This window comes from Lotus japonicus, chromosome 1, assembly GCF_012489685.1.
Source record: "Lotus japonicus ecotype B-129 chromosome 1, LjGifu_v1.2".
NCBI classification, from domain to species: domain Eukaryota; kingdom Viridiplantae; phylum Streptophyta; class Magnoliopsida; order Fabales; family Fabaceae; genus Lotus; species Lotus japonicus.
Window position 1 is genome coordinate 8,269,712 of NC_080041.1, and position 13,531 is coordinate 8,283,242.

The window sequence follows — 13,531 nt, forward strand, 5'->3', positions numbered from 1 at the left end:
CACCCAAAAGAGTCTTGCCAAGAGCTGCCAACTTGGCAGTGCTTTCTCATTGCACCGACGATCAGTCTTCGTTCTCGTCAGCCACGAGTATCACATCTTACGTCATATATGGCCTTATAGACCCACACAATTCATTTTAGGTGACACAAATAAGAAACTTGGATTGTGCATGCTCTGAAAAAGTATCCTCAGATCGCCTTAGCGTAATTAGATGATTTGGTTCTTTAAATATAATAACCAGATATTTAAAACTAGTTAAAACCAAAAAATACACATCTCAAAGTATACCTTGCATTACCTTCGTATTAATTTATGAGTTACTTTAGTAAAAGCATGAAATTTAACACATAGAGTAACTAGTAAAAGAACTAAACAACTATTATAGTTGTGTTCTCTAATTGCAAATGGACTTTAGATTAACTTTTATTTTCTGGGTTTTTTTTTGGAAAACCAAAATGATTATATAGGTGAGAAGCAGAGAGGGCAAGCCCAAACCTTGAGTCAAATACAAAATAAAAGAGCAACAAAACAAGAAAAAGCAAAGAAATTAAAAGACAAAGAAAAAGAAAGCAAACACAGTAAGCTAGCATCAACATTAGCTCTTAAAAAGCAGGAAAACAACGCCAGACATCAAAACCAGCTGAAGGGAATTAAAACCACAATGCGAGGCCAAGCACACCGTCACCTGCTGTAGAAAACCGAAACAGACCCATACAAGGAAGCACATAGGACAGACCAACACAACAAAGACCAGCTGAAGGGAATTAAAATTCAGTGCAGAATTAGATTGGTGACTCCCTACTGCAATCTTCCTTTGCCTAGCCAACAAGCAATATCCTTTGCTTCCCTATAGATATGTTGTACTCCCAAGCAATTTACCTGAACCTTTAAATAGTCGATCTGATTGAGCTCATGCAATCTCCCACCAAAATGCGACTCAGATTCCTACTACTAACAATTTCCCCCAACAATGCAAAGAAACTAACTCTTTCGGCTTCAGCAATAGGCCCATAAAAATTACCAATCAAACACAGGTCAGGTTTAGAAAATACCTGAACCACCAGGCCCACGAATCTTCCTTTTTTGATATAGCTTCTAATACTGTGAACTTTTTTTTTTTTGACCTCCATGACTCCATCTAGATAGTTTTGATGAACTTAAAAACATTATCTCTTGAAAATAGGTCAGGTTAGGTCAGAATTTGCGCAGCCAATTCTGGTTTGCATTCTAATTTCACAGCTCAAGTCTGATCTATAGTCTACCATAGGCAAAATTATAAAATTTGGTTTGACCTAATCAACTAGTCAATTTACATAGCAAGTGAGTAGGACGCGAGCTAATAGGCTTTTCTACATATTGGTTTTTTACAAAAAAAATTAATTAAAATAGTATACTATTTCACTAATTTTATTAATAATAATAAAATTATGTAAACAAGTGCCAATCGGACCAAGTAGACTTTTGAGCTTATTTAGTTAATGAGGGTTTTAGACTTTTAGTATCACCCTCTTGCATTTTCATACCATCCCATTTCCATAAATGTCCTCCTTGATTTTTACACTCCGCAAACTAAAGTGCGGAATTAATTTTACCATTTGCAGTAACTTCAAGACGCGCACAGTTAGCTAAAGTGAGGGAACTTGATTTTTACCGCGCTTCAAGTTCTAATATAATTTCCCGGGGTGACAACGGAGATTTTCAAGCCTTGGATACCTTGTCTTAGGATAGATTGGTTATTGGGAATGTCTTTGAGAGAGAACTTGAGCTTTAGTGTTCCTTTTGGTTTCCTAGATGTTAAGGGATCACGTCTAGGAATTCCAACAGATAAGATTCACCTATGCTATGGATAATTAGGTGGATAGCTCTCGGCATCATAAGTGAAATGAACCATTACAAAAATATTTGAGTTGAAAGAAATTAGAGGATTAGTTGAATGCATTCTAAATATGTTTTCTTCTTCGTTACCTCCGTAAACCTTCTTTTACCGTTTTCCTTTTATTGAAAATCTCAAAACAAATTTGTCAAACATCTTTTTATCCGCTCAGATCAATGTTTAACTAGCGGAACTAATGTTCACACAAACCTTGAGGACGATAAACCTGTATCTGCTTTACGACGATTGAATCATAAGTGGTTGGTTCCAAAGCAGTACAATCAAGAATTTTTTTTTATCAAATTTGGCGTCGTTGCCGGGGATTTTGTTTTGAAATGTTAGTGAAACTAGTGGAATTTTGATTTGAGTCGTACATAGTGTATATAATGAATATTTTGTTCTTATGTGTCACTTTCACTTATCTGTTCTTGTTTTTAATGCTTAGGAATTATGTTAATCTGACTTAGGATGAATTAGCTAGTGAATCTAATCTCAAATAGGTTCATTAGTCCTGAATTGATGATCTCAATGCATAGGAGTTTGTGTATATGTGACTTGTGCATGCTTGTTTTGTTCTTGTTCTTATTTTCAATTCCCTAAAGATTCCTTACTTTTGGTTCTTGAATGATTTTTGCAAAGTTTCAATGATCAAACTCCTCTTTTGAGTTATGTGAAGCAAGATAAAACTGTGTTTTCTCTTTTGAATTGTAGCATAAGTGATTTTGTTAAGTTGAGCTTAAAGATGAGTTTTAATGAGCTTTAGAAGTCTTATTTAACATATTGAGATTGTTCAATGAGTTTGGAAGTAAGAAATGTCATGAAATCAAATTTCAGGTGTGTGACTTGCTGACATATGCATGTGGAAGTGAAAGGAATTAGACTCTATGGTTTTAATACTAAAAATATGAGTTTAAGACTTCTAGCAGAACCAACATATCATTTTTCATGCATACAAAATGGTGGAAAAAAAAGGATAGTATGTATTGAAAATTTTGAGGTATGTAGTTGTGTATTTCCAAGTGAAAAACAAGTATTACATTAGTTTTTAAAAGTTGCTTCCAAATTCTCTTGGACAAACTCATTTTAGTGTTTTAGTGTTGTTCTTCAAGTATTACATTAGTTTTTAAGTTTAACTCTTAGATTTTGTAGTGAAAATGTAGGGGAACTCCTCCTTGAGTGAATTCTTGATCATGAATTGTGACTTTGAGTGAACATGTTCAGTTGTGTGTTCTAAAGAACTCCACAAGTTTTAAATGACGTGAATGAATGATTTTGAAGCCTAGAATGCAAGGAATTTGGGAATTGCATAATTGAGAGTATTGAGTTGCGCATTTGCTTGAAAATTGCATTTGAAGTGGTCTAGTGTGTGTAATTTTGAATCTTGAGGAAATTGTGCTTCAATTTTTTATTTTAATAACTGCACAAGTTTCATAGGGCATATAAATGTGTTTGAATCAATTGCCATGTGTTAGAATGGAACGTGTAAATCAAAATTTGGCCTACTGAGTTGTGGATTTGAAAGTTTGAAGTTCAAGAGAATTTAATCTTTGATCATGTTATCCTGAATTGAGAATTGAGAATTGATTGATGTTAGTGAGTTAAAGAGAAGAGATGAGCATATTTGATGGAACATGTTTTGAGCTTTTAAGTTGTGAAATATTCAAGTTTTAGCTGAAAAATTCTGCAGAACAAGAGATATCTATCAAATTGGTGCTTAGCACCACTTGAGTTGCAAAAGAATGTGTGCTCCCTGTGCAAATTGCGCTTAGCGCAAGGATCAGGGCGCTTAGCGCCGTTTTAACAACATTTCCCTAATTTCGTTTTCTTTTATAAAATCAAATATATTGATAGGATGAAAGGACAAAGGTCCAATACAACATACCATAGCTAACATCTTCGACCACTAACAGTGAAGAGAAAGTGACAATACAGTAAGATTAGTCACACAATAAACAAATAGCCAAAATTAAAGGAACATAGCCCGTATAACAATACTAAGGTAAAAACCCCGGTTCCAAGACAAGTCTGGACCGAAAACAGCAGGAAAACCAGCAAGTAAATTAATGCAAATCATGATCAAGGTGTGCTTCAAACACCTAAGTAACATTGTCACTAGTAAACCTGGCAGTATCTTCTATCAGCACCCACACTGGTTCAGATCTAGAGCACCCTTTGTTCGTGAGGTTAAGGTAGTCCGCTAATGCCCTAATTTCTTAAAGCGATCCTAACTTCCTCCTTTCTTATCTGATTTGAGCAAATGAGAACTCTATGAAAAGCTCTTAAAGTGTACTTTCATATATGAACTAGAGTTTGGATTGTTTACATAGAAGTTGTAATTTTTCTCATTCTCTTTTGTGTCCTAACATAAATTGTAAGTGACGGTTAGTAGAAATCTTTTGATGTTGGTATTGCTTGGCCTGAGGACACTCCAATTTCTCTGAGGGAGATGAGTCTTAAGTAAAATCAGATTGATCATCACACAACATCAAGAGGGAGTACATTTTGTCCTTCTTTCATTTGTTTTTAATTACTTTCTGTGGATTTCATGGATAGCTGACTGATTTCAATTGGTATGGTTAATGAAACATCAATGTATTTGCATGATATGCTTTTAAATGCAATTTCAATTGTTTGAATCCATGGTTTATCCGAGAAAACCATTTGAGAAGTAGTCGAATGGTCTCAGCCCAATACATATGACAATTTAAGTTAGTATTCATGATTGACCCCAAAAAAAAGTTAGCATTCATGTTAGTGAAAATTGAGAAACAATTGCAAGTAGAAAGCAAATAAACTTTTGACAAAAAAAAAAAGCAAATAAACTAGGCTTTGCTGCTGAAGGAAATAATTCCAAGTTCATCAATATTCAGATTCAGAACATCCAAGTTAAACAAAGCAAGCTTCTTATTCCCTCTGTCATTCCTGCTATAGACAGAAATCCATGTTTCATTTTATCTTCTTTTAATCAATCTCCTCTCAATTCCTTGTCCACTTGGATCATATATTTCAGTGCTTCATGACATATTAATTGTTCCTTACAAAATTTCACTTCTTACTATACTTTAACAGTTCCTTTATTATACTGCAGTGTTAACCAATAACCTTATAATTCTTAATGTCCTTCAAATTCCTAGTTTTCAGGTGAGTCTTATTTTTTGTGAGTTGTCTTCTCCCTGCTCTAACATTGCCACCATCTTCACTAATAATTCTGTTTTGATAGAGGACCAGAAGTCCCTAAAGTTGATTAGGAAGAGGTAGCTTGGAGAATGGGTTTTAACTCTTCAAGTCTCATAAACATAAATAATAGTCTTATCTCATTAAGTGACGTAGGTCGGCTCACATGATCCATATTAAAGATACGGTACAGACTGCTCCAAGCCTAACACAAAGTTTCTCATTTATTTGAGTCTAGGACCGGCTATGACACAACATAGACAAAGTTTATCTCTTGAAGTCTACTACATGCCTAGCATTGCTGTTAAGGAGGTATGTTTTTTATAGACTGCAAACCTGCCACTTGGCCAATGAACCGAGATTTGGAGTTGTCCAACAGTGATGGAGAACCTTTTCTTGAAGTCTCTCAACATAAAGACTCATAAGCCGAGTACTCTATTTGATGATTTCAACCTGATATTTGGTTTGCAGCAAATAAACTAACCCAACTTCATGTTGCTGCTATTCATAATTTACTTAGACACCTAACGTGAACAGCTGCCATGGCAGCTTGTTTCCTTCTGAAGAAGATGAAAACTTCTAATTATCCAACATTGCTAGTAAAATCACTTGGTTAAGCTTTACTAAATGATATTCAAATCCATGCATGCCTTGCACTTGTGTTCTGTGACCTCATCTAGCAAGTAATCCCATTTTTCATGAGAGATTCAATAGATTGCCATTTTATCATGGAAAAAGTGAACAATTGTTCTATCACACTTGTGCCTATTAAATCACCTCACCAATTAGCTAATTTGTTCACAAAAACCGTTACAGCCACAAGAAGTTCTGGATAAGGCATTCAATGAAGACAAATAGGTTCGATAAATCTGCCTTGTCAATATAAGACTAGCAAGAAAGAACATGAAAACACTGCATGAAAGGGACAAGGGACGAAATGTGCAGATTCATGTTTGAAAAACAAGTTCTAAAACTATTTCTGGCCAAAAATTATGTCTGGCTTTGCAACTATTAACGTGTAATAACAAACCATTTTGAGCACTTAAATGGTTGCAAACTGTGAACTGAAGAAACTACAATCTTGGCATTGTGCATCTCAAAGTAGTAGCACTATTGGGACAAAAGTAACTGGCCCTCTAGCATGCTAAATCGAATTTGAAGGGGAAAAGAAGGGAATAGTTTTGGAGCACTTCTTAAAAGTGCCGCTCACGAAAAGAAATTTTAAAGCTTATTATGATGAGGCTTATATTATGATGAGGCTTATTCTGAAAATTTTAGCACAGTCAATTATATCCAATATTATGTCTATTTCCAATGATAAAATCATTTCGTAAAGTGCATGTCCCATAAACCACTCTTGTTAGTCTAACCATGTAAAGCGAATTCAGCTAACAACAATTCAAGCTTTAGAATGAAGTTACACCATACATAAATGAATCCCTTTTTGCAAAAAGTAAAAGAAAGAATGAAGATTTACTGAAACTTGATGACACAAGTTCCTGGGCATACAGGTTGCAACTGATTGCTCACCTCAGCCTGCTTCTTCAAATTAACAGATAAAGTTTTCGAACAGAATATCCAGATCTCCCCTAAAACTGCGGCATTTTCTAAAAAAAACTTCAGCAACTGGACTTCAGCTACACGCCCACGAAAATGTGAAATACAAAATAATTTGAGACTATATTTGAAACAGCAAGGTACTGAGTTCAATATCCAGTCTTGAGCATCCAAGCAGATCTGCCGGTTAAACAAGTCAATGGACAGTAACAATACTACTGTTAGCCTTGAAACATGGCAGATGCAAGTATTGAAGCAGGATAAAAGAATTACCAGTGGAATATGAAGAACTTCCAATTTAGGTGTCTTTTGGAGAATGTTCATTAGTGCTTCACTAGTGAACTCGGAAGCTCCCAAATCGACGTGAAGATGTGTCAAATTGTTGAACATAGGAAGGAGATGGCGCGTATATTTTGCAAGCAAAAGACACTAGTAAAAGAAAGAAAAGTAAATTTATTGTTAAACCAACTCTGTTGGCCTGAAGCCTATTTAGAATATGAAGTAAATATAATACGTTCATGTAGATATAGGCAAACATGATCAATAGCTGTCATACAGTTAAGAAAATGATGATTAGGAAGCAGTTAAACATGCCTGAAGAGTGTCATTTGATAGTCTAAGAGATTTGATGCTACCAAGTCCACCCAATAGTTTAGATACAGGGGTACCAATAGTATGTCCAAATAATGGATAGAAACAATCAACACGTGCATCAACTATGGAGGCCAGGTTAACAAGGACAAAATCTACCATTGAATAGCCTGTGTAACTGAAATATAAAAGATTCACAGCATCAATCTTGACTGTAGAATTCATATAAACACTGAGGCCTGAAAAGATGGTTAATATCTTTAATGTGGGAGTTGTAATGCTGATCTGCTTGATGTTACACCAATTACAATTACACAAGCTTAACTTTTGTAGGACAGGGCACCCAGAGAAAAGCTGTTGAACTGACTTCTCATTTGCAAAGGTAACACATGAGAGCTTTAATGTCTTCAGGCTAGAGAAATAAATTCCACTAGCAACATCTAGAACACAGTGTGGTTCTAAAACCAGCTTATTCAATGTATCAGAAGCTGAGCAGAAGTTAGGTAACACAAACAAAGGCTTTACATGTACCAAAAGCTTAAGCACTTCAATTTTGTGCTTCACTGCAGAAGATATAAGAGAATTGACTCCATCCACATCAATGGAAACTCCAGAAGACACACAGCTTTTTTACACAATTAGAATGATAAAGTAGTCTGTTCACTTGATCTAGAAGGCAACATGCAGATTTCTGTTTTTGGTCTTCTTTCATGCTGGCCCTAAACAAATAACTTCTAAAATCAAAGGAAGATAAGAAGGTCCACAAGTACTTCCACCTTTTAGCCAAAATGGAAGTTCGAATAGCATCTTTGGTAGGCAGTAAAGAAAGAATGAGATGAAGAATACAATCAGGTAAGATGCTGATCATATCTTTCATGTCTCCCACATTATTTCTTTGGATCTTATGTAAATCAGGTGATAAGATTAAACCAGCCATAACCCCTGCTGTGCCAACCAAAAAGAGGGAAAGAAATATAATTATTAACCAGACATGTTAATAGAATCATGTCACCCACATTATCCTTTGTAATTGTAGCTTATGTGAATCATGTGTTGTGCCTACCAAAAACAAAACAGAAAAAAGAAAACAAAGAAACGTAACAGTTAAGAAGACAAGTCACAACTCACAAGTCAAGCAAAAACCTAGCTTTTTGTGTGATGGTGTACACAATATAATAACTCAGTCCCAAACATTCACTTGTATTGAGACCCTACAAATACAATGTGTGAGTTTGGGAGGAAAGTAGAAAGCACTATAAACCCCTGTTCCAATTGCCATTCGATCAACTAAACTTCAGAAAATTTGTTTAATTAAAAACAAATACTAATAGTAAAAAAAAGAAGTGCACTTTAGAATCTATGTAGATGAAAAATATGAAAATGTAGATGTTCTTAATAGTAGAAGATTAAGAACATGTAGATGAAAAATATGAAAATGAAGAACACTTGAATTTGGTGATTGAAATGAATGTGAGGGTCATTAAGCAAATAGTGAAAGAATGAGTTCGAATTAGAAAATAATGTCAAGTCAGCACTCACTTATTTATGTCAGCTTAGATGTCGTCATTTTACTCATACACATTACTAATGTACCTACACTCATTTGTAGTTATGGGTACCAGAGTAAGCACCGTAATTATAAACCTTTATTTTATTTTATTAACATCCTAGACCTTTTAACTATTTCCCTAAAAAATCCCTCTACCTTTTTTAAAAAAAAATGTAAAATTTATAACTTAAATTTCACAATTCCACGTGTCAATAAGTTATTGGGCCATGTATTTTTGGTACCACACCCAAAAACTTTTTGAATTCCACAGAAATCACCAAGGCACAAACAGTACCTTTTTTTTTGTGAAAAGCCAAAGTTGTATTAAAAGAGAGTACAAGGGGTAATCCAACCCTTAATACAAATCAAGAAAGAAAGTCATAGGAAAAGAAAGTAAAGAAATACATGAAAAAGAAACCTTGAGAGTCATGAAAAAATCATTCCCACCTACAATAAAGATGTAATGACCCCAAGCCTTATAAGTCCCTCTTTTGGCCCCAAAATGCAAATTCCCTATAGTAGACTGAGGCAAACATAAGGGTTATGTTGCCATTCAACCCAAGTGTAGCTAAATCCCTTTATTTTGGCACGCAACCACTGCCAGACCTTTACTTGAAATAGCTCCACTGAGTGAGCCATATCCATATCAGCCACATTTGCATTTTCAAAAACAGACATGTTGCAATCCTTCCAAATTCTCCATAACACTGCCATCCAAATTGCCACCTCCCCTAATCTCTGTAACTTAGTCAATCCAAGTTTAGGGAACTGCATTAGATGATCCCTCGCGTTTGGAACCTGCGCAGTACTAATACCCCTCCAAGAATAGCATTGATACCATATGTGTAGGGCACAAACAGTACCTAAGTTTTATCAATGCCACAATATGCCGTTAAAAAAAAAATCAATGCGACAATATGACAAAATAAATACAACTAAAACCACTTTTTTTAGGGCTCTCTTAGTTTTTTTTGAACGGAGGGCACTCTTAGGTAGAACTAAAAAAAAATAAAAAACAAGAGTTACAGAGATGGTGACAATAACTAGATCTAATTTAAAAAAATAAAAACTCTCGTTTAATAAGATTATCTTTTTTTTGAACTTCCGTTTAATAAGATTATCATATACAAATAAACAGATTTTAGATTTGAAAGTGAAACTTAATTAACTCTTTTTTTTTTTGAAACTGATCAAAACTTAATTAAATCTTGTATCAAGATATTTAGCCAAATCTTATTAATTTATTCAAATTCAAATAAAACAAAGATTTCAAATAAATACATCGATATAATAAACGATTCCAATTAATGCAGTTTTATATATAACGCGTTATTCCTTTCAATATATATATATATATATATATATATATATATATATATATATAACGCGTCATTTTGATAAGGGAAACAATGTTTCAAAAAAAAAGATAAGGGAAGTAAATCCCTTTAAAAAAAAGATAAGGGAAGAAAATGAAGCAACAATAATCCTACAGGTGTTAATTAGTCCGGTTAAAAGTGCCTTTTTAAGCCTACGTTGAGCAGTTAAAAAAAAAACCCTAGGTTGAGAGTTCCATTACCAATAGCGGCATTCTTGTGGGGAGACGTTAATCTTCATCCCACCTAGATCATAATTGCGAGAGCAATTTAACACACCAACAGAAAAATAAGCAACAATGGAGAACATGAACATAACAGAAGAAGGAGGGGACATAATCAGTGAGATATCGGACATGATCAATAATTTAATGCAACTCGATTAAAAACGTCATGTAGGATATCACATAGTAACTAGACTACAACCCGCGCGTTGTGCGGGTGAATACGACTGATTAAATATGTAGTGTATTTGTGTATAAATTTTTCTTATAGTATTAGTAGTTGTTAAGACATACAAAGTGGTTCACTATATTTCGAGCATTAGTAGAGTTTAAGTATTACTATTACATCTTATGCATCAGTGGTGGTTTTTCTTTCCAATTCACACATGAGTGGTAATTTTCAAATCTAAGGTAACCATTATTTGACCATGATGTAAATAAGCTAAGCTTTTGATTTAGAAATAAAATAGTCAAATACATGATGTAGAGTGCAGGAAATGAAATATAAGCTACGCATGGATTTGCTCTTTCTAATTTTTATTGTCTTGTTATTCCTTTTGGCTTCCTAGTGGTGTTTGTATTGCTAACTTTGGTTCTCTTAGATGTGTTTGTCCTCAAGGTTTGAATCAAAATTTGTTCTTCATCAACTGAAGTAATGTCATCTGTGTCGTTGATTTCTTCTTCATCAAAATGATGCATGTTGTCTTGGCTCTGCCGATGTCAGCATTCTGTCATGGGAAATTTCAGATTACAACCACCTGAAATATTGATTATAACATTACAATTACCGGTTATAACACACATCTAATTGTATAGACAAAACATGTGCACATGTGTGGGTCAAGGGGTTCCAGCCAAAAACCAGTGAAGATACCTCATGGATACAGATACATACAAATTAATGGTATTGGTAGCTTATATTAGTCTTGGAAAAAACAAAATGAATAAACATCAGCACAAGTTTTGTTCAATAATTCATCCAATGTTACTTAGTCCATCCACAATAAAAATTTAATCAACAGGCGCTAATAAAATGTTAATTTAGAGGTTGATGGATGCAACTTTAAAGAGAGTAAGGAAAAAGTTTCATGAGCTGGCTCTTACAATTGTTATTGGTTTTTTAAGTCTGAACCACAAGCTCTAATTGTTTCATCTGCTGTAATAATTAGGGAATATGAAGAGAAATCTTCACATAGAAGATTAGCTAGAACCTAGAATCCAATATTTGTACAGAACTTTGTATAGGGCAGACTTTTCTCATAGAAGGTTAGTTTATGTATCACAAAAATATGCTAACAATATAACACCAAGATATAAAGTGACATTAAACTCACCAAGACATTGAAGCATCTCTACCATATGCGCAATTTATGTATCTGGTTTCTTGGCAACCATCTCCATGCGTCTCTTTAACCTCTCTCTCTATCTTGCTCCTTAATCTAAAAATGCCATATTCAAATTGGGGGCAAATGTATCCATGGACAAACACAGCAGATTGACTGTTATTCATGGTAGTGTAACATCAAACAAAGAGAAAGATGCAAATGTGGATTGAAAGTGAATTGAATTTGTACATTTATACACATTACAATGTGATGACTATTTTGAATCCTTTTTATAAGGTTCAAATTTGAATCCCAAGAAATTTGCATCCATTTAAGTGAATGTCAACAAATTATTCTTAGATATATAAGTGTGTGAACTCTGTTTGAATTTATTCTTGTAACGTTCAGATTTGAATCATAAATATGTGACAGATAGTATACAGTTTTAGATATTAGTTTTAGAAAACCTGATTTTAAAAACAGAGGTGCATAGAAAATTAGAAAAATACTTGGTACTTTCAGTTTTAATCAGTCACGGATATTTTGTAGCAAAGAGATTTCAGGTGTAGTAGAGCATAAAAAAGCTTAAGATCATCAAGTAGTATATACTAATCTTCACTCAGAAAGTATGGTATTTCCTTTAACTGCCTTATGTTGGCCATGTGACTAACATATCTAAGAATTATTGATTCTTCTCTGATATTTTTGTGTGTTAGTTTCCTTGATACAAGTATATACTATATATATACAAGTTTCCATGATTGCTCTAAACCATAGAAATATTATTTTATGCAATCCATAGATCCTTTGTTCATCGTATATGTAGCAATCAAAATTTAAATAAAGTAATCTGCATCATCCTAACTTGTACTTGAGGACATACCTCCCCAAAACATAATCTGGCACCCATATTGGAATAGCTGCCCCGTTCGTTGGATTATAATAGTCCTATTGGTGTAACATTAAGAAATGACCCATATTATACAATTTTGAAACAGACAGTCATGCTGCATAGAAAATGAAATTGCTATCGGTCAAATAGCCTCAATTGATATATGTTAACATATGGAATCCAATTAATTGAGAAGTTAAAAATAGAACAAATCCAAAAAAAAGAAGGATTACTATTAGCAATAAAAAGAGCGACTAACCAAGCCACGGAAGATGAGAAGCATGCAATCGCAATCACAGAGAAAAGAAACATAAGCAGTGTAGATTTTATTTTGGCAGGCTAGGAATGTCGAAGGAGTGGAATTGATCTGAGGCGATAGAGCGATGGAGCGAGGAGCGGAAGTGTGGCTACGCCGAGGACATAGGGAGGCGGAGGCGTAGGACAATTGCTGATCCTGGACTCTGAGGTTGATCTATAATTCTATTCTATGTCTCGATGAGGGGAGTTGGGTTTGACACCCCACCTATGGGGCTTGGCACCCCACTTTATCAAATACGGAATTTAAAATTCCGTATTCTCCCTATTGAATACGGAACTTAAAATTCCGTACTGTATTTAAGCATGCGTGTCACATTTTCAACCACTCATTATATACTAAAACAGATACGGAATTTTATTTTCCGTATTAATACGGAACTTTAAATTCCGTATTTAATAAAGTGGGGTGCAAAGCCTAAGGGGTGGGGCACCAAACTCAATTCCCCTCGATGAGCTATCAACGGACAACGGGTGGCTTGGAGATTTGGCTATGGTCACGGTCACGGTCACGGTAGAGGAGCTAGTTGAGTGGCTTTGGCTTGAGCTGTGTGAAGCGAAATGAAGAGCCAGTTTTTTAGTGGCAAATTGTGATGATATGGTGGCTTTTGGATTGCATAGAAAGGGATGTACAGGAGAAGAAAGGAAACGAATGGGG

The 13,531-nt window shown here is 34.6% G+C and overlaps 1 protein-coding gene and 1 long non-coding RNA gene across 2 annotated transcripts; both read right to left on the bottom strand.

Annotated features, from left to right (window-relative positions):
• Positions 1-6,372: 6,372 nt before the first annotated feature.
• On the bottom strand, positions 6,373-10,475 carry LOC130715240 (F-box/LRR-repeat protein At4g14096-like). Its single transcript, XM_057565349.1, has 4 exons — positions 10,321-10,475; positions 7,199-7,820; positions 6,878-7,033; positions 6,373-6,784 (listed from the first exon to the last, which is right to left on the bottom strand). The coding sequence occupies exons 1-4, from the start codon at positions 10,473-10,475 to the stop codon at positions 6,521-6,523; spliced, it is 1,197 nt and encodes a 398-aa protein (XP_057421332.1). The 3' UTR covers positions 6,373-6,520.
• A 183-nt stretch (positions 10,476-10,658) lies between these two features.
• On the bottom strand, positions 10,659-13,328 carry LOC130733402 (uncharacterized). The gene is made up of 4 exons (XR_009017460.1): positions 12,818-13,328; positions 12,550-12,673; positions 11,676-11,780; positions 10,659-11,099 (listed from the first exon to the last, which is right to left on the bottom strand). It is a non-coding gene; the product is annotated as an uncharacterized LOC130733402 (long non-coding RNA).
• Positions 13,329-13,531: the final 203 nt, after the last annotated feature.